Source organism: Anthonomus grandis, chromosome 22 (assembly GCF_022605725.1).
Source record: "Anthonomus grandis grandis chromosome 22, icAntGran1.3, whole genome shotgun sequence".
Lineage (NCBI taxonomy): Eukaryota > Metazoa > Arthropoda > Insecta > Coleoptera > Curculionidae > Anthonomus > Anthonomus grandis.
In genome coordinates this window covers 14,981,209-15,003,855 of record NC_065567.1, presented here as the reverse complement: position 1 = coordinate 15,003,855, position 22,647 = coordinate 14,981,209, and the positions used below count along the sequence as shown (strand labels likewise).

At 31.2% G+C, this 22,647-nt stretch overlaps 1 protein-coding gene across 1 annotated transcript in view; it reads right to left on the bottom strand.

Annotated features, from left to right (window-relative positions):
• LOC126749218 (uncharacterized) overlaps positions 1–22,647 on the bottom strand; it is a 504,530-nt gene that overhangs the window by 246,395 nt on the left and 235,488 nt on the right. Inside the window, exon 2 of the mRNA XM_050458903.1 lies at positions 6,136–6,180. Coding sequence (XP_050314860.1) covers positions 6,136–6,180 — 45 coding nt within the window. The remainder of the gene's footprint in view (positions 1–6,135; positions 6,181–22,647) is intronic.

Genomic DNA, 22,647 nt, shown 5'->3' with positions numbered 1-22,647 from the left:
ATTATTATTTCCTGTATCTTAGAAAATCAATTTTCAGACTTGTGGAAAAGATCTATCATTAAATTATTTGCAAAAGTTTTAAACCCCCAAAGAAGCTAAAGATCTACACCCTATTAATATTTCACCTGTTTTGTCTAAGGTTCTAGAGAGACACATGTATATTCAAATTATTTCATTTTCAAATTCCTATAAAATTATACCTGAATGTCAGTCCGGGTTTGGCAAAAAATGTAGTATAACCACTTATCTTGTAAATCTTATGAGTGATATGAAGAACAAAAACAATTATATACAATAAACAATAATAAACAATAGCCCTATATTTACTTGATTTTAGTGAGGCAATCACACTAAATCATGATATGCTGCTAGCTAAATTAAATTTGTTTGGTTTTTCTAATACTTCAATTGCCTTGCTAAAATACTACCTGACTAGCAGAGTTTAATGCGTTGAGATTGATTCTCACCCCTTATACTAAAAATATAAATTTATTTCTGTTACTACTGTGGTACCTCAGGGATCTCTTTTAGGAGTCTTATTATTACTACACTCACAAACACAGTTTAATTCCGACATAAAAAACTAACATATATATGCCAAGGCTCAAAATGAAAGTATTTTTTAAATATTCTTATTTCTAGGATCTAGGAGAAATAACATAGAACGTTTCTCTAAAGTTTGTAGACCACTTTTCACACATGACCACTGCTTTCATGAGCTTAAAACATTTAAATAATCTAAAGTGTCACTTACCAAGTGAAACCAAATATTTTTTGTGAAACTCTTTAATATTATCATTGCTTGATTATGGTGATGCGATCTAGAATAACGCAATTAAATTTTCAGTTTCGTCTATTATCCTCCTCAGACTCCAGGTATCATATATGATACTTGAGGATTTAATTTTTTTTTCGGCGCGCTGAAGCAATTAGGCGCCAGTTCCCGATGGTATCATAAATGATACATAGCCAAATATGCGCACACATTTTTATTTCGCCGACGCACGCTGTAGTGGTGAGGTTAGGTTAGTGTATTGTTTACATTTGCAAGTGCACGTTGCATCATTATGCCTTTTAACCAAAATAAGAGTAAGTAATATTGTTCTTGCTTCTTTATTGTTATATATTGACGGTACGTAGTACATAGAACATGTGTAATAAAAAAATTCTCTCTTAGTAATCTAATCGTGCCGCAAATGGTAGACTTAGTAAAGGTATCACAAGTGATATCTTGGGTCTCTAAGATTACAAAAATAAATGAATTGCTAGGAATTTGTGTGTTAAATATAAAATCATATTTTGGGTTTTTTTAATTATTTGCCTTGTTGAACATCATTATTTCGTCACTCGTCTATGAAATAATTTTTAGGGGCCTTAACCAGCTTCGAACTAGAAGAATTAGTTCTTAATCTGGACCTAGACCAATCAGATATCGGCGATTTATCGTCGGAGAGTGGGGATGAAGTAGATGTGGTAGACTTGGATTTGGTTAATATTAACCTTAATCATCAGGATGGATTAGAAAGTATAGATGATATGCAGATGGCAGATAATATGAGTGATTCTTCGGATGACGAGCCTCTTGCCCATTATTTACCAGGCTATGAAAAAACTTGGTCCCGTGTCCGGGAATTTGAACCATTCCAGTTTAACTTTAAAAACGAGAACATTTCCACTCAATTAAATCAACCAAGTATGTACCTAAGAAAATACATTTCTGATTCTTTCTTTGAACAAATGGCACTTTTCACAAATATGCGTGAGGTTATTGAGACAGGCCGTTCCCTTAAAACTTCTGAATATGAATTGCGAAAATTCTTTGGAGCTTCCATGTTGATTGGAATTTATGGTCTACCGAGAATAAGGATGTACTGGGTGCGAAGTACAAGAGTACCCATTGTTTCAGACACAATTTCAAGAAATCGGTACTTTATATTGCGATCACGGGTAAAACTTGTAGAAGATCAGAGGGTTACCAATGAAGAAAAAATAATAGATAGATTCTGGAAGGTAAGGCCTTTATTGGACATGGTGCAAAGAGGATGCCGTTTAAATAAACGAACGAAAACAGCGTCAATAGACGAACAAATGATTCCTTTTCATGGCCAAGTAAAAATGCGACAATTTGTTGGGGGTAAGCCAAATCCAGTGGGATTATTCCTCAAGCAGATTGCGAGCAAAGTGATTCTGATGAAGAGCAGGTAACGCCCCGAAAACAATCACATGTACTCTTTTATATAAAAAAATGTTAAAGTCTGGAAGCCCACTATATCTAAGAAAATTTAATGCGCATGGACACAAGCATAATACTAGACAGCCTACTATTTTTAAGGTTCCTCAATATAAACAGCAGCTTTTCAAAAATCATTCAGTTACGTTACAGTTTAATTGTAGAATAATTTTTCAAAGTATAATAATAAATACATATTTATTGAGTTGCATATGAACTGGGTTCTTTCAAGTCTCTGTTTATTAAGTTTTTTAACTTTAATATATAGGCATATAACTTTAACATATGGCTGTACTGGGTCAAGTCTACACTTACATTTTCGTTTTGCATTAACTATCATATTGTGCTTCCTGATTCAGTCGTCGCCTACCCCTGACCTCTGTACATAATACAAATACATTGTTTTATTTATAAATTTAATGAAATTTTTCTCCGTAAGTTTTTTTTTTTGCTTTCTTTCTTTTAATGTATTAAAAATGCCTCTCGTAGAGGTACTTTTGAGAAATGATTTTAATAATCGAGATACATTTCTATTTGCTTATTTCATTTACATCATATATACATTTGTTTTGTAATTTTTGATAATGGCAAATTAAAATTTTTAATTTGAATTACAAAGTAATATATATATAGCCAATGACAAAATCAAGAAGTAGATGTTCATAACATATATCTTAATCCAAACATTTTAAAGCTACGGTAATGAATTCAAATGATTCTTTATAATATTTTTTACAGCTTTAACATGATGTTTATGTCTCGTGTTATTAAAATGGAACAAAACGTCAGTAAAAGTACAAAGCGAAAAGCTTTTCGAAGAAGGCTTTCCACAACTAGGCATGACACAATTCTTTCAACTTGAAACAATCAACTGTACTTTAATCACTGTCATGATTTAAAAACCAATAGCAATAAAACAAGACCTGGAAAAAAATAATCAAGATCAATGTTTACGATTAAAAAGATTATTAGAATTACAGTATGAAGAGTTGGTAGACGTTGCAAAGTTACATCATAACAAGCGCTACCGTGATGAGTGACGATTTTGTCCCTCTAGTCATAAATAGAGGGACAAAATCTCATGTTATCTCTTTTTAGTGATTGTCACCACAGTAAAGAATAATGTAGTCCTGGATGTAGATACGCCTACTACAACTTTTGAAATATTTGCCTTTGAGTGCAGTTTCCACTTTCAGGCAAAATGTTGCTTTTTGTTAAGATCTTTGGAATGTGTTAAGTATAGCATAATTCTTTAAAACTCGACAATTATAGATTTTAACAAATCAAGTAATAACTTGTTCCAGTTATACATAACAGACAGGAATCACTAGGTTTATTTTTCTGATGGCAGCTTATCCAGCCTTTGTATTACATCTGATCAGTTACGCAGTGACCTGACGAAGTGGGCGGTGTTAAATTGATTAGGAACAAACAGGATTGACCTGGCTGTTGCATGTTAAGGAACGCTTATATAAATTATCAATACGTATGTTCCTAATACGAATTAAGATGTACTGTTTGATTTAAGTCGCTCTACCCATATAAATTACTATACCTCCTATTTATCAGGAAGAATCTTGAGAAGTTAATGACTCACGCTGATATTCACTTACACTATACCAGTAACAAAGGCTCGTTTTTTGCGGTATCAAAAGCTTTAGAAATCCTGTAATGGGACCATAATGGGATGTTATTATAAAGAATAGTTTTTTTAATGTTCACTGAAATCACTGAAAGCCTAGAATTAGCATTGCCGTGGAACTATAGGCAGTTTGTTTGTTTGCAACATCTCTAATGCAATGCGATGCAAATTTTTATGTAGAAATGGCAAAAAACACTTCATAGTATAATAAAAATTAGTCACTCATTTTTACAGGCATAAAACAACACTACTGTTCCTCTTTAATAAAACATGGGGCATTTTGTTTAATAAAATATGATAAGATACTCTATAAAGAAGTTAATATTCAAAGTTAATGCAGATAACGTCCCTACATTAGACAAAAAGGCAACAACATCGCAACGCCGCTTGATCGCATTATTGATTACACCGACACAAGGAATATACCAGTGACGTCGTTAAAAAATATTTACATGATAAATATTCATTAATAATAGATTATGCTTTAAATTATTAACAATATTACCGTTTATGAACTCTTTATACGTTTTTTTAATGTACTTCATTAGAGTAAAGGTACCTATCTAATTAAAAGCAGTTTTATGGAAATTAAATATTTTATGATTATTATAGATTTCTTAATAATTTTTTGATATTCTACGTTTAGGATGACAGTATCATGATGTTAAGACAGTATCGGTATTTACTTGTGAAAAGATCGACGTGAATCACCTTTTTTCTATGGTCCGGCACAAACGGCACAAGTTTTCACCATCGTAACAGAAAAAAACACTCAAATAAAACCTTTTTCCCTTTTCAACCAAAAACTAAAGAAAAAAACACAGAACTTCAAAATTTACAAATTTACACACAAAGCCGTTTGACAAGATGACATTTCGCAAGATGACATCAGTTTTTGCTTGCGGTGTTACCATTCTAAATTTTTTAGAAGCGGTTTTAGGAATAAGAATGTTAATATCTTGGTTTTGCTTTGAATATGTTATTTTTAAATTTTAATTTTAGAATAAGACATATCTATCTCTATTTTTTATTTATAATCTAAAATCTACCACCAACAAGTTAAATTAACATTGTTATATGCGTTGATATATAGCTGAAAATTTCCTCTTTTAAAAATGTGTGTAAACATGACAACAGAGAATCGATGAATATGTTTGTAACAACTCACCTCCTTGCTTCTGTGCACATGTTGAACTCAAACAAAGTTGTTGTTTACTAATTCTAGTCTTTCAGTGTTCTAAGATCAACCATTCTACCACATTAAGTTCACGTGATCTCCCTGGTGTACTACTTTTGTCAATAGGTACGTACTATCCGCATCGTGCCGACAACTCGCAAAACACAGACTCTTTAATCTTGTCCGACTGGAGAAAAGACTTTTTATATTATAAAACAAAAAAAAAACGAAACAAATATATCGCTGGAATGTATTGGATTTTCGGCGCTTTGTTTCGAATCATAAATGTTTTGTTTTGTCTAGCTGGTCTGTACACAACATTAGAATCGAAAATTATATTATTCCGATCTTAAGACCTCCTTTATTTATTTTAGCAAGCAATTTTCTCACGAGGACTAGCTTATTAATAGCACTAATCCGAATGACACTGATGCCGATTTTTTTTTCTTTGCTCAATGAAAGTTTCATTCCTGGATTTAAGATACAAAGAAAAATGTAATGAGAATGTAAATGGTAAAGAATGTAGTGAAAAAAATAGGATGTTGCAATAACGAATACATGAAGAAAAGACGTATTAATAATACTACACCAATTATAGGAATTCAGAATTTTGTTTAGAAAATTGCATAAAAGCTTCGTCATAAATTCCCGTATAAGAAAAACTATTAAAAGCATAGGACTAAAAGCTGTTATTAATATTGTTACGGATTTCCTGGAGTGTTCAATAAATAAGCACACTTGAATACTAAACATAAACTTTTATTTACTACTTCACTTGCAATCGCTTACTATTTTTTATTACTCATTGATTATTTGGGCAGAAAATATAAAATTAAAATATGATTTTTTATAACCGATTTTTTGTTTTAGATCAGATGTATGCACTAACTACTATTTTAGAATTAGACAAGAATAAAGATAAGACAATGGCTTAAAAATATACTCATCCCAATGTAAAGTTAATACTGGCTACCGGTTAGTTACTAATGCTGCCGGTATGGGATTTTAGCATTAAGTTTGCCGGGGCCATATATAATGTGTTAATTAATTTTTTTTTTTAATTTAAAAACCTTATTATTTACTTACCGAACGCAGAATTTCCATCGGTAAATACTGCATCTCGAATATGTTCTGTAAAAAAAATACATTGATTAGTACTAAGAAATCTCGCCAATCGTGATATAAATCTATACCTATATATGTTTGTAGTTATAAATGAATATGTACAGTAAGTCTCAAAAGTGATGTTAAAATTTAATAATAAATAACTGAGAAGTGTGAAAAAGATTTATACTTCTCCATTCCTTTTAATTCTTATTAAGGTAGTTTAAAATTAAGTTACTTTTCGTAAGTTACTTAAGTTTAAAACATGTACAATCTGGATAATGATTAAATTAATTTTTTTCTGGTGAAGTAAAATTGGTAATATTAAACCGGTATTGGCTAATGGATGTTGACATAGTTAGCTCCAAAAATAATTATTTTATGTAAAATAATAATAGAAGAACGCAGGCCTTAATTGATTGATGATTGTATGACAAAGAACTGATATTCAAGATGGTAAAAGAAAAAAGAGAAATCAAAACATTCTTAACACGTTGAGCCCCGCGTGCCCACTGGTGGGCATTTGGATTTTACTTAGTTATAGTTAGCTCCAAAAATAATTATTTTATGTAAAATAATAATACAAGAACGCAGGCCTTAATTGATTGATGATTGTATGACAAAGAACTGATATTCAAGATGGTAAAAGAAAAAAGAGAAATCAAAACATTCTTAACACGTTGAGCCCCGCGTGCCCACTGGTGGGCATTTGGATTTTACTTAGTTATAGTTAGCTCCAAAAATAATTATTTTATGTAAAATAATAATACAAGAACGCAGGCCTTAATTGATTGATGATTGTATGACAAAGAACTGATATTCAAGATGGTAAAAGAAAAAAGAGAAATCAAAACATTCTTAACACGTTGAGCCCCGCGTGCCCACCGGTGGGCATTTGGACTTTACTTCCAGGGATCAAATTTTCATTCTGGCTATTTTTTGTTAATAGTTATTTTTTTGCAGTTTATGTTGTTTGTGGATCAAAACTCTGTCGACTTTTGGTTGTTTTTGTAATTTTTTTGCGGTGACCCACGGGTGGGCACGTGATCCCAGAATGCTATTTTACATTTTGGGACCGAATGTCCCAGAATGCTATTTTACATTTTGGGACCGAATGCCCACTCGTGGACACTAGCTTTAATGTGTTTTTTTGTTTCAGAGTTAAGCAAATATGGCTAAGAAATATCTATTGGATCAGGAGTTGGTAAAGGAGCTGGAGAATCTGTCCGACGACGAGTCAAAAGATATAATAGAAGACAAAATTACCGGATTTTCAGATGATTCGTAGATCGCAGACAAATATTTTATTCCTGTTGAAACTGATCTATCATCCGATAACGATTCATCCGGTAATAATTCAGGTAATTTTGGCATATTATTATCCGAAGACGAAGATCTAGACGATAACGTACCTCTAGCGACTTTAACTACTAAGCAAAAATGGGATCACGTTCAAGGAGACCGACTGTCTTTCAGTGAAAGCCCTAAGAATGTTGGTGTTGTTCCAGCTGTTAGTGCAGACTTTGCAGGGAAAGAACCAACTGAATTCTTTAACTATTTTATCGACGATGAGATGATTAATCTATTTGTGACTGAAACCAATAGGTTTGCTTCACAGCAAATTGCTGCGGCAATAGCAGATCCAAACTGGAAGGCCAAGGTGCCGAAATGGGTGGATACCAATCCCGTGGAAATGCGAAAATTTTTTGGCATTATATTATGGATGGGCCTTCTTCCAATGTCTTAGTTACGGGATTATTGGTCAACCAAATCGTTGTACCAAAATCGCATACCCACAATTATGAGTAGAAACAGATTTGAAGATATTTTGGGCATGTTCCATGTAAGCGATAATGAGAAGGACAGACCCTCTGATGACCGACTTTACAAAATATCCGAATTTCTTGACATGCTGCAAAAGAAATTTAAGTCCTCCTACATGCCTGAAAAAGACATTTGTATCGACGAAAGTAACGTCCCGTTTCGAGGACGCATTTATTTCAGACAACATATACCCAATAAGCTAAACCGCTACGGTATAAAGCTTTTCAAGTTGTGTGTATCTGGAGGATACACCTGGGATTTCAAAGTATATATCGGCAGAGAAAAATCAAGTGAATTTGCAGTTTCTGAAAAGGTAGTCATGGAATTGATGGAACGTCTTTTGGACAGTGGCCGCACACTCTACACTGACAACTGGTACATGAGCGTATCATTATCCAAAAGACTGATTGACCGCAAAATGCATTTAGGTGGTACAATAAGAGCAAACCGCAAAGGTAATCCTCAGGAAGTAATAAAGGAAAAGTTGAATCGAGGTGGAATAATCGGTGGAAAGCTCGGCAAGATAATGACAAAACTGTAGTCCTAAAGTGGAAGGATAAGAGAGACGTCATCATGCTAAGCACCAAACACGATGATTCTACCGTTACTTTAGCAAAGAAAGAAAAGGAAGTTATTAAACCGAAAGTAATTGTTGACTATAATCAGGGCAAGGCCTTTATCGACTTGTCGGATCAAATGTCAGCATACGCGCCTTTTCTAAGGCGAACTTCAAAATGGTACAAACGCCTAGTGTTTCATCTCATTACTGCTACAACAATAGTAAATGCTTTACATGTTTACAATAAAATTAACAAGAAAAAAATCAGCATCACCACTTTCAAAGAAGAGGTAGTTTCAGGTCTCATTGAAAACGACGAAAAACTTAATACTGTTTCTCGTCCTTCCACGTCAAGAACGCAACGCTGCACGTTGAAGGAAGTGGAAGGCCAAAAACAAGTTACTCGTAAGAGATGCACTAAATGCTACAGCACCATGTCAATGGCTCACAATGCTGCGTACGCCCGAAAAAATGCGAAAAAGGTCAATACAATTTGTGGACCATGTAATATTCCCCTTTGTATTATTTGCTTCCAAAAACATTTGGCTTAAAACTTTAGTGTCAGCAGTGTCTTTGTGGCATTGTGTATTTCGTCAAACGTTAGGTCGTTTTAGTAAGGTTTATTATATTTAGGTTAGTCATTTTTACGGTATTTTAAGTTTTGGTTACATAAGAGTATTTTTTCTGTTTTAAGGTAATATAACAGTGTATATTAACTCAAATGTTGTTTTTTTCTACTCTTATAAACTAAATACCTAAACTATCCAAACTGCCCAACCCAATATATTTTTTGGCTCATCCTGGGACCAGACCGTCGTTTGATATAGGCAGAATCAATGTAATCCATGCTCACGGGTGAGCACGCGGTCCCTGAATAAGCGATGCGATGTGCCCACCGGTGGGCATGTGGTCCCAGAAAGCAAACTCGAAATGCCCACCGGTGGGCACGCGAAGCTCAATGTCTTAATATCTATAAGAGTATTTAGTAAGAAAAAATGATATTAAATTAAAAATTAAAAGATTAAAAAAAAAATTAATTCCAAACAAACATGCCATAAAAAAATTAAAACCTTTTGTTCCAATATAAAATAGGCATCCAGTTATGCAATGCTGATTGACTTTCCAATTTCAAATGAAACATTTGTAAAGAATCCAGCTAAAAAAGCGAAGCAATATGGTCATAATTACTTGCCTCAAAAAAGGGGTACTGACCAATAGGATTTGTAGAATATACCTTTTTCCCATAAACATTTTTTTTCGTTTGCGGTAAAATGTATGAAATTCCAATATAATCAATTAAATGATACATTTAAGATAAAATAATTATTTTAGGCGTTAGATCAATATGTCATATTTATTAAAAATTATAGAATACTGAAAACTAATAGAAAGTTATATTATACAATAGCTGTAATAGTTGGAATAATAATAATTGTGACCTTTAATTAATATCTGCTGTAAATAAGTGCCATTCTACAACTACTATCAGTTTATATTAAGTAAAAAGCAAATAAATATAACATATTAAAATATACGAAAATTTGACCGAAGCACATTATACGGGTATAATAATATTGCGTTTATGAATCTATACGAAATAGTTAATAAATTGTTAATATTGTATATTGTTAGGAAAGTTATGAAAATATATTAAATTTTCTCTTAATATTTTGGTCTTGGTTTAGAGGTTAGAGAGAAAATTTCCAAAATTTGGTGTTTTAAAATTAAAGCTTAACTCTTAAATCAAGCTAACTACTAGAAAACTGTAAATTTATATATTTGTTATATGTTTATATTATTTTGTGTTTTATTTTTATAATAACTTTCGCTTACAATTTTTTCATGTAGATATATATACTTATACTCTAATTTTCAATATTGTAAAAAATTAAAAAAGCCTTAATTTTTTATTTACAATCAATTATATTAAACGTTTAGGTTTAATTTTTTATATTTTTATTATGCAATATAATTAAATTTGTTTTTTTTATATTATATCTAAATAACTTTTTTACATTTTATTGTGGGGATTAGTATTCTAACGAAACTCAGGAACATACTTATGCCAGGATTACTCTGCTATGTCAGGAGCACATTATTTTTATTGACATCAGATTACAACTTTTACTTAACTCGCATTAACTCTCTATTTTTAAATTGTTCCAAAATACTAAAAAAACAAGAACACTGATTAAACTGTCATGAAACGTGAACTCTTATAAAGAGCCGTGGAATAATTTGGATCTGCTTAGAAGTTTCTACATTATTTTTGCCGATGGAGACCAATAATTTCAAGAGAATACTGACAGTTAAAGTAAGTAAGAAAATAAAGTTTAGAAAATTTAAACTACCAGGAATTATAATAAATGAACCTAAATTACGATGCAAATGAGGCCCTCAATAGGATCCTGTAGATAAAAATATTTAACCTAATATAAGTAGAATCATAAATAAACTTAACTAATCAACTTAAACTACAAAATAAAATAATACAAAAAACAAGAATAATTAACAAAATTAAAAAATATGTAGGTAAAAAAGATGTAGGCAGATTAAGTATTTTCTTTCTCATGTGTTATCTCATTCATCTATTATACAGTGCGGCTCTTAATTGTTGCCCCCCCTTTGATCTTTTGAATGCGTTTATAAAAAAATTTTAAATTTAGCACACATCATTAGCAACCTAAATACTCCTTATTGGTCCCAAGCTCATTTTGCAAAAGTTCAAAATGGCGACGGAACACCATTTTGAAAAATAAAATTAAATAGAAAAGGGAGTCATACAATACATCGTTTGAAAGCTCCCACTGATTGCTTTATGGTCCCAAAATATTAAGTCATTACTTCCACCTATAGCAAAATGGCAACCTTTTAAAATCTAATTTTTTGAATTTTTATATTTTTTACTAATAGATTGTACTATTACAGAATTTGTTCATAGGTATGTTGTTATTTGCAGAGATTGTATTTTTTGTCAATGTCAAAAAATAAAAAAAAGCAAAAAAATAAAAAAACTCTACAAACAACCAGACACCTACAAACAAATTACATCTGAACAAGTGTAGTAAAGAAAATAAAAATGCTAGAAATCAAATTTTGAAAGGCTACCAATTGTGTTTTAACTCCTTTGGATATGATTTTGTAAATTATTTATTTGTTTTAAATGTGATGTCAGTGATTTCTGTTTCATCTTGATATCTCGCTATAATGACTGGTGTGATATATACTGGTGTTCCATAGTCATTGTTCTAATAATCTATTTTATTTTTTTACTTCGTCAGCCAACGATGGGTATTTTTGACGTTTTTCATTGTATGCCTTATCTATATTTTTATCAAGAGCACCAGCAAAATCAATTAATAAAGCCATTTGGTTCTTTTTGGCTAGAAATATTAAATCTAATTTATTGGGTACAATTTTTCGGTCAGTTGGTTGGTATTCATGCATCCCAGTAGACCTTTGATACCTCGTTCTCTACTACTGTTGGAAGTTCATATTTATACGGTACTATTTTATTATTTCTAAGCCCTGGGAGTACAAGCAACGTAGCACGGATCCTTGATTTAATTGTCGCTTCATATTTCCGTTCTAGATTTATCAAAATGACTCCTATTATTGGAACAGTCTGCACTTTTCTCATTGTCTTTGAATCTAGTGTTTCAAATCCTTACATTTACCGATCTTTTTTGTGGTGTTTCGCTATTAAATAATTGTTGTTCGGGAGAGCAATCTCTATGAGGTTTTGCTAGAATCTTTTTTTGGTCTTTATCTAAATACTCACTCACCTGTAGGTTTAGTCCAGTACCAGTATAATTTGTGCACGTTATTTTCGAGTATTGGCTTTGGAATGTACTTGTAATATGATACCTTTTATATTGACTTAGTTTTCCGGCCAGCTTTTGATAACATAATCTTGCTAATAGGTCGTGTTGCTGTTTATATTCTGTTGTTTTTCATACTATATTGTTTTTTCACCTACAACAAATTTTAAATTATTGGGCTCCCGAAAATAAAAATATGGAATCTGATATAGTCAAAGCAAATATAAGCAGTCAGCAAAATCGGCACCTATTTTTATAGGATAATACATCCATCGATTCGTGATTTGGCGTTTCTAAACCAAACATATTGCTGATTATACGATTCGAACTATATCATCATTGATCCCTATTTCAATTAGCTAAAACAAATCCATTTACGTTCATATTTTTTCCGCCTGAATATTTCAGCTCTTGCTCGGTTTTGCATTTTTATTTATGTTTTTTTACACAAAGGTTTTGTTCTATGAGTATGATAGTTTTTATTACCCTATTTATTGGTTTGGAATGTTGTGAAATGTATTGTTTCATTCGTTTTCCACCAATAACAATAGTTAATGCACAATATTACGCGAAAAAAAAAAGACTACAAATCCAGTAGTAAATTATGTTAATTTTCATTCAAAATAATCTACTTACTGCTAAAGCCCATTTATCCAAACTTAGATTTTGATTTTATTTATTTATATTGTATGTATTTGTGTTACTTGTTTTTAGACAAAATATACTGAAATTACTGGCACTTCTAATCTTTGTCCCTCAAAATGAGAATTTATAAAATAGCAATATCAAGAGCAATAATCCAAAAAAAATTATCATTAATTAACGCAAAATTAGAAAACAGCTTTCTCTAAATTATTCTTTTTTTTTAATTTATTTAAAATAAATATTGCATTTTAAATAAAAATGAAGTATCCATGTAAAATTTCCGCATTTAAATTATTAAGAGAATACGTATTAAATTAAAATTACCATTACCCGCCTGTTCCCTAAGTTGTTAGGCATATCTTAAAAAGACGATGGCAAGGAACCTTTCCCTAATGAATTACTCCATCTGGCGAGAATAATCTAAGGGATTCTTAGACGTGTCTCCCTATGGCAGATTTAAATATTATCTCAATAAAAATTTACTAGGGCTATTACACATAATATCTTTTGTAAAAACGTGAGTTTTTGTCGTTAAAACTATTAAAAATTAGAAGTTGAATCTTGGCTATCATATTGTTATAATAGTTTTCCAAGTTAATAGTTTTTACATATCAGCTTCTTTTATTTATGAAGCTCCATTTATGACAGGAAGGTATAAGTTATAATACATTTTCTGAAAAGGCATTAAACTTTCTTTTTAATGTCACTTGGCTACGCACTAAGAAATGCTATTGAATGGCCTGCGATAATACCTGATTTATCTGATTTTTTGTTACTTTATTGGCCTTACTTTATTATTGTGAAGACCTCTGAAAATCTAATTACTAAACAATAGCATTAAACTTAATTTTTCGGCAAGTCGGCCCTCAATCAAAATTTTTTCGAAGCGCATTTTAAAAGAAAAATGCATAATTTAATGCCTTTTCAAAAGATATATAAAAAAATAAGGGTGAATGCCACTCCCCCTAAGGGGATGTTGGCGGAAATCTTACTGGACTGCTTAAAAAGCTAAAGATCAATATAAAAAACAATTATTTTTTGATTTTTTAAGCCATAAAGCTTAGTAAAATTAATCAAAAATAGAATAAAAATAATGTTATTTAATATTTTATAGTTATAACTCACAAGTTTGTCACAACTTTTAAAAAGAGAATATCACTTTGTAAACTTTTATAATTTGTTCATATATAAAATCGATTATACACTATCCAGTTTTAAAATAATTAATGTATGTTTTTTTTATTAAAGAAACAAACTATTAAATCTGGTTAGAAATCAAATTTGTCTTTCAAAATGGCATAACTTAATTGCATATAAAGACAATTTTTAACGCAAAAAATTAATATAACGTTGTTCTTTTATAGCCAAGTTTTCCAATGTTAATAAAACGTGCTTTACTATATAAGAAACATCAAATGATCAAAATTAACGTCACGACATCCTTTAGAATCCAAAGAAGGTTTGTCTAGTTTTTCAACTATCGATCTGTTTTTGCCTGTTTTTCGTCGCCCCTTACTTGTTTTTGCTTTTATTAGACATCTCAAAGTAGAATCGAGGGTTTAAGTAAGCTACAAGCTTCGCTTGAGGTCGTGTTATATATGTGTTTTTTTTTAATCTAATCATAATTAGTTAGTTTATTTGCTGAGAATTATTTTTTATACCCCATATTTCCTTAGTTTATGTCAAAACTTGCGAATGAACCCTCAACATTATAAGTATAATGCTGAAATCAACCATAATATAAAATGCCTTAATAACTATAATTTCCTCTGAAAATATATAAATACAAAGCATCTTAAAAGGTATATGGTAAATTTAATTTTTTTTATATATAAATTTATCGATTGTTATTAAAATCTCCAATATTCAGTTAATTTTCAATCCAAGTGACAAACATTTATGGTAATATTTTATCATGATCAATATCTAAAAATTTATAATTATATCCTCATTTTCATAATGTTTGGAACATAAATCATACACGGACAGCAAACACCTGCTCTCTGCTATCATCCATCCATCATAATGGCAATAATTTTGGATATCAATCTTGAGAAAAAAAAGCAGTGTATAACATAATCGGCATATATTTTATATCCTTATGTTATTTTAGACATGTGGTATATAATGTTGTTGTTTATACAGTGCGCCTTTCATCTTTTAAATGCGTTTATATAAAAATTTGAAATTTGGCACACAATAGTATAGGTTTAGCTTTTAAGGTCTGTACCATACAGTTATGCTTTATGATGGATATCTTATGGATCGGTTTTACAATAGCGGTGTAAGACCTTATTTGCTTATATTGTGATTTTTTGTTACCGTAACATGAGGATACTTTAAATACGGGTCAAACTTTGATCAAATCTTCCTAAAATAGTTGCGCCGTCATACCCCCACCATTTCCCACACTATGACAATGAAACTGGACATCTGCTTGGTTCATTAGTTAAGCCAGTTAGTTGAGAGTCGCAGACCGCCGTAATTGTGCATCGATGTTAAAAAATATTATCATAAAGTCTACACGTGGTTTGCTCTGTTTTTGTAAGTCAGATAACTTCAAGGCTCTAAAGGTAAGTACATTTATTACCATTATGTTCTTTCTTGTATTAACTTTAATGTGTATTACTTAGTAGATTTTAAAAACATTTTAGTGAAATTTAAGTTAAGGGTTATTTATAGAACCATATTTGTTCCACGGGGTAACGTTGATCGCTTGATCAAAGTTGCCCCATAAACATATATTATAATTGTCTTTCCAGAAATTATTAAATTATTATTATTTTTTCTTTCCAGAAATGCCTCGCGAGCATAAAAGGGTGCTGGGGAGCAGACATTATATATATTATACCCCTAAAAAGCTGGAGCGTGCATTGAAAGTAGTGGTGGATGGTATATGCTCAATACGAGAAGCTTCAAAGCAATTTAATATTCCTTTTGGACTCTCTATAATAAGTACAAGGAATAAAAAATATTAGTAAACCAAGTCGTGCCACTATTTTTACCAAACACGAGGAAATAGCAATACTGAAGGCGGCTTCAAAATGTGCAGACTGGGGATTTCCATTAAGTCTCATGGACATAAGGATGCTGGCCAAATATTACTTAGACCAAAAGGGTGATGTTGTTAATCAATTTAAAAACAATATTCCTGGTGTTAATTGGACATATAGTTTTCTTAACAGGCACAAAGACTCTTACGGGCAAAGATTAGCTACTAAAATAAAAAGGGCGAGGGCTGCGGTGTCCAAAGAAACTTTAAATATATTTTATGATAATCTAGAAGTGGTAATAAGAGATCTTCCCAGTGCAAATATATTTAATTATGACGAATCGAATCTTTCCGATGGTCCAGGGAAAAAACGTGGTGTTTATAGGCGTGGCCTAAAATACCCTGAGAAGGTTATGAACCACTCAAAAAGTTGCACTACCGTTATGATATGTGGGCCCGCTGACTCTATTACCTCCATACGTGATTTTTAAAAGTCTACATTTATATGACTCCTGTAAAGAGGGTGGCTTAAAAAGACTCCCGTGTTGTGACAAGCCATGTTGCAGTCTAGGGACTAGATTTAACCGAACACCAAGTGGATGGTTAGATGGGGCAACATTTCGCTATTGGTTTTTAAGCAGTCTTCTTCCCCATGCAAAACGTTTAGATAGGCGTAAGGCTTAATTGACGATAACCTATCTGTCTATATGGATCCCGAAGTTACGAAGTTGTGTGCAGAAAATGAAATTGATTTCGTCTCTTTGGTTCCAAAATCGATTCATCTTTGTCAACCACTTGACGTCGGATTTTTCAGGCCATTAAAAGAATCCTGGAGAGCTATACTTTCAGAATGGAAGTTGTAAAACTTAAGACTCTCAACGGTTCCTAAAGACACATTTGCTAATCTTCTAAATAAGACATTGAACTACATGGATGCAAGACTTCCACGACAGAAGTCTGATACTTTAATAAAATCAGCGATCAAACGTAATTTAATAAGTTCATTTAGTGCTTCTGGTATTTACCCTCTAGACCGAGAACAAGTTTCTAAAAAATTAACCCGGGATATCGATGCCATAGATCCTACTGCTGACGTAGAAAGCGCCCTTACTACAACGTTAAAGGAGCAGCGATTTGGCGATCCGAATCAACCAAAAAGGAAGAAGAAACGGTTAGCTGTTGCACCTGGTTGTAGTATATCTACGGCATCAGTAAAAGCTCAGGAAGATAACATCACACCTGGATATAGTTTTCCTACAACAGTCTTGGATAATATTTCTGACAGCGAAGACGATATGAACTTGTTGGAGCTTCGACAGGAAATCAATAAAAGTTCAGAACAGCCTTTACGTTCAGAAAAGCTTGATAAATATGAAGTTGGCCAATATATTTTGACAAAATTTTCTTCGTAGAGTGGCAAAAAAACTTACAAATATCTATGTAAGATAACTGAAATAGATCCCGAGATTTTAGTTACCGGTCTTAAAGCTATTAGTACAAACAAAACCAAATTTAAACTCGTGCCGGATGATGTTTCTGTGATCAGAAATGAGGATATTATTCCAATTCAATCCAATCCCACAGAAAAATTAGACGAAGATCTGAATGTTTATTATGAATTTTCTTCCAGCATTCCTGTCGTTGAAGTTTAGATAATATTTTTTTAATGTATTTTCGAAGTGGTATTTTCTTTTGTTTATGTTTTCAAATGAATGATAATACTTCTGAAACGGTTTATGCTTAATAATATGTTACTGCTAAATATATTTTTCTAAGTAAAGCGAGTTTTTTATTTCTACTATTTATTAACAGAAAACTATTTTTATCAATAAAATGGTCTTATTTTAAGTTTTTGTATTTTGTATAGCCTAAATCTACAATTTAAAAACATTTTTTAAATTCAAGGCACTTTTTAAAAGGGGCTTTACAAATCCATACAAAATAAATTGATGATCAAAGTATCCCCAACTTAAGTATGTCTTTGATCACATGATTTTTTATTTTTTTTTCTCTAAAATATGTAGTTTTTCTATTTGTATTTCTATTTTTTAAGTTTATTTATTTGTAGGATGTTTACCAAATAAGACCGATTGCTAAGGTTATTTTTAATTAATGTAAAACCAAATTAGAGTAGCTAGAATCCCAAATGTAGAAAAAAATTGATCAAAGTATCCCCATGTTACGGTACTTATGTTAGGTCTTGAATATTTAACAAATAAAAACATTTTGATTTGATTTGATTATTAGCAACTTTAATACTACTTTTTGGTCCCTAGCTCATTTTGCAAAACTAAAATTGAATAGAAAGGGGAGTCATGCGATACATCGTTTGAAAGCTCCCACTACATGCTATATGGTCCTAGAATAATAAGTCCTTATTTCTACCCATAGCAAAATGGCAGTCTTTCAAAATCTTATTATTAGCATTTTTATTTTCATTTAAAACTTTAGGTAACTCAGAAATATTTATTTCACTATAAAAGATGTTGAAAATGCGCACCATTAACTTCAAGATAGTAAAATAATCTATTGGAGAACTCTTCGCGAACATTTTGGAAAGTGGCAACATCAATATTGCGACATGCATCAATTATTCTTAGACATAGTTCGAAAATAGATTCTGGCTGGGTGACGTAGACTTTTTGTTTCAAGTAGCCCCATAAAAAAAATCCAGATGTGTAAGATCGGGCGACCTAGCTGGCCACTCGGTAGGCCCTCTACAACTAATCCACCGTTTAGTGTTAGTATTAGTCAAATATTCTCTATATATCTAACATGTAAGTCAAAGATTTCTGCTAAAGTGAGGCGGTGCCACATCTTGTTGAAAAACTGTTAACTCAAATTCATGAGGATCGTCTTCAAGAATCTCAAGATTAGTGGTTCTACTGCATTTTCCAACATGTTTAAGTAAAGGTCTCCTGTCAAATTTCAATTCAAACTCTACAAATAACAATATACCTTTAAACAAATTACATCTGAACAGGTGTAGTAAAGAAAATAAAAATGCGAAAAATAAGATTTTGAAAGGCTGCGATTTTGCTATGGGTATTGCATAAGTAATGACTAGGATCATAAAGCATTTAGCAGGAGCTTTCAAACGATTTTTTTCAAAATGGCGTTCCGCCGCTATATCTAAGACAAAATTATGTATCGAATAAATTCGTAAATCTAATAAAGCTTCTTCAAAAGGACAGATCACTATCTAGATACTTTATAGGGTATGAATTTAAAACTGAATAACACTTTATATTTCAGTCCCTATAAAAATTTAAAAAAAAGCATATGTAAACTTTGTTTGTCAGAGGACCATTTTATGCGCTTATTTTGAGTGAAACGACAACAGCCCTCTAGAGATAGAGAAAGTAGCCTCTTGCTTTAAAGGTTATTCAATTATCTTTTTAAGATTAATATCCACTTACTTTTTTTAGTTATTAAATATATCGGGTATAAGAAATAAGTCGTTAAAATATTAAGAGCTACTATAATACATAAATAAATAAATATTTTTTTATATAAATAAATAATGTTCAAAAGAATGTCGATTATTCTGAGACAGACTGTCTGTCTCAGAACGTGATTCAGAACATGTGTTAATTCGATTTATACAAATCGAATCAACGTATAATGAGCACTATGCATTGACTCGATCCGTCTTTTTACTTCGTTTCAATTTATTATCAAAGAACTGAGATCCAATCGTCAACTTCATCGTTTCATTCTCTTTTGTCAGGCAAAGTAAAATATGGCCCGACACCGACCCACCGGTCATCAAGTGGTAACCCGATATTTATTGAAAGCTGGTTATTAATTTCGGTACTTAAGATGGGTTTCATGGAATCGTATTGATGTGCTGATAAAAGATTTTTACTGTTATGATTTTGTTTGGAAACAGGCTGAGAAAATATTTTGAGTTTTTAGTTTTTTAATAGACAAGTCTTAAAAAGCAGTGTATTATTGAGTCATTTTGATACTTTTATTTTGATGATTCGTATAAATATAGATATCATAGTAAAGTTTATGCGTTATTGCGACGATTGGTCGCATCAACCGAGAGTGTGTAGGCCACTTAATAAAGTCTAGTCTTAAATTATCTCTTAACCGTTTGGAAAAACTTGAATTTCGTAACATGCTGCTTTTATTTCCGCTTCTAAATCATTCGAGTTTGGAGGCGATCTTTAAAGTGAGAAATCTAAAAAATATAATGTAATCGTATTGGTCATCAAGCAGGTGCTTTTTAATTATTTATAAGAAACATTTCAGATAATCACTATCCAATACCGTGAACAAGATCCTGTTGCAAAATGATATTGTAAAGCACTTCTATCTCATTCTCTTATTAGCTAATCTAGTACTAACCCATGTACATTTAAATACAGCTAACTATATACGTTTTGTTCAATAAAAATTAAGTTAAATTTGGATTATGACTTATTAAATTTCCCATTCTTTCAAAAATTCAATTCTTCTAAAAACTCATCATTGAAGAACTTGTATTTCAGACATGCGAAACTTATTTAATTTGAAGAACCTTCTTACTGCTTCATAAGGTAATCCTATTGTATTAATCCTAAGTATGACTGTTGGATTTGCGGTGTAATATTTATAAGTTTATTGTAGCTTTTTTTGTTCATTTAAGTGTCAATTAAAACACTGCATACAAAAATAAAAAATAAATAGCCAACTTATCTATTACACACCTATTACACATGCTCTTTTATTCCCTATAATTTTTTTCTATTTTAATATCGGAAAAATATTAGCATTTGAACTGGACTTTCTGCTGTCTCCTAGCGGCGACAGCTCCTTATATATTAGGTAGACACTGTTTTGGTATATTCGCCAAGTTTCTACGTGCACTCCGATATGCCATGAGGTCTGCCGGCGGGCATTTAAACAATTTTAAAAACACCTTTGCAGTACTAGACTTGACAAAGAACAAATAATATTGTAGATTATCGATATTGTATATTTAGGTATCAAATCAAAAAAAAATATTTGTGAGTAAAATATATACATATGAGTTTATGGCATAAATTTATATTAATAAATATTGCTAGAACCGTGGTACACTGCTCAATATAAATTAAGGTAAGAAAGAAATAGTTGTCAAAAAATTAATAGCTAGAGTTTTAAATATCCCTAGATTTTAAGCATGTTTGTATCAGATAACAAAAAAAAAACATTACTATTACATTAACGCTCATAAAGCCAACCAACTTACAACTCCACTTTTTGTGCAAACTTTCACAATTAAGTCACACAGCCATAAAAAAGCCAAATAACCGAATGATTACTGGTATATTTGGAAAACAAATAAAAATTATAGCTTTATATATAAAACAGTTGGAAAAAGCGTGGCCAATAAATTAAAACAAAATATCAGCAAAAGGCAAAAAATAAGTTTATTAAATATTAGCTTTTTAATTTAGCGCAATTTTGGTACAGGATTGTGATCGCGCGGCCATGAGGATGTTTGCAGGTCTCCCTATTATTATTGATTTCACCAGTATTTGACATTGTGCTTAAGGCTACCTGGTTGTCCGAACTAATTAAACTTGTTACCTATATGATCATTTTACGCATCCTTTAACGTACTTATAAATACGAAGTTTAAGCAACACTTGTAGTAATTGAGATAATGTCTTTCAACAAATATTTTAAATCTTGTTGAATAGTATTATGTGTCAATTTTTTTTTCTTGTTAGATATAACATAATTATTTATATTCTAATGTAATTATTTTAAGTATTTTATCTCTATAAGTGTTTTAAAAATAATGTTTTAATAAGTTTATAGTATTACATATACAGTATATGTGACTCAAATGAAATAAAATCGATAAACAATAAATGGGAACGGAGACAGATCGATTTATATTGTTAGTCGGGCATTTATTTTACAAAAACTTTTCTTGCATAGTTCGTGATCTAATAGGAGGCTAATACAAGTACCAGTTTCTTTTTCTTCAATAGAAGCTTTATATATTAATTAATTTTTAAAATTCTTAGAAAAACTAATAACTAATACTATTTATTTCTTATTAAACCGAATAAAACAATAATGTTATTATAGAAGATGTTCAAAATATTCGCCATCAGCTCTTGCGCCATTTTAGCAACATCCTGCTCCTATATAAAAAAGTCTGGTCACGTTACTAATCATCACACCCAGGAATAACTGACTGCAAGTGTAAATCTTTTTATATCAGCTAAATTGGTAAGTTCAGTTTTGTATTTGCTTTTGATGTATTTCCATAGAAGGATTCTTGTGAAATATTTCTACATAGGAAATTTTCTCGGTTAAGGTATTTGCTAGAACTTGGAGATTTTCTGGCTCAATACCTATGCTATTTAAATTACTATCAATGAAAAATGGACCTATACTATTATCTCCAACAATTCCGGCCCATACATTGACTTTTAGGGTATTGCGTACATTTTGTTTTATGCAGTGAAGATTTTTAGACCTATTTTAGTTAGTTCTTAGATTAAGAACGACAATTTTTCCAATTAGCATGACTGTGATATATTTAGTCATCAGAAAATTAAACTTGTTCTATTTAGTTTTCACTGGCATTCAACCTTGCCATAATTTCTGCGCAAAAATACATGCTGTTATCAAAATCATTAAATATAAGAGCTGCTGTTTGACCA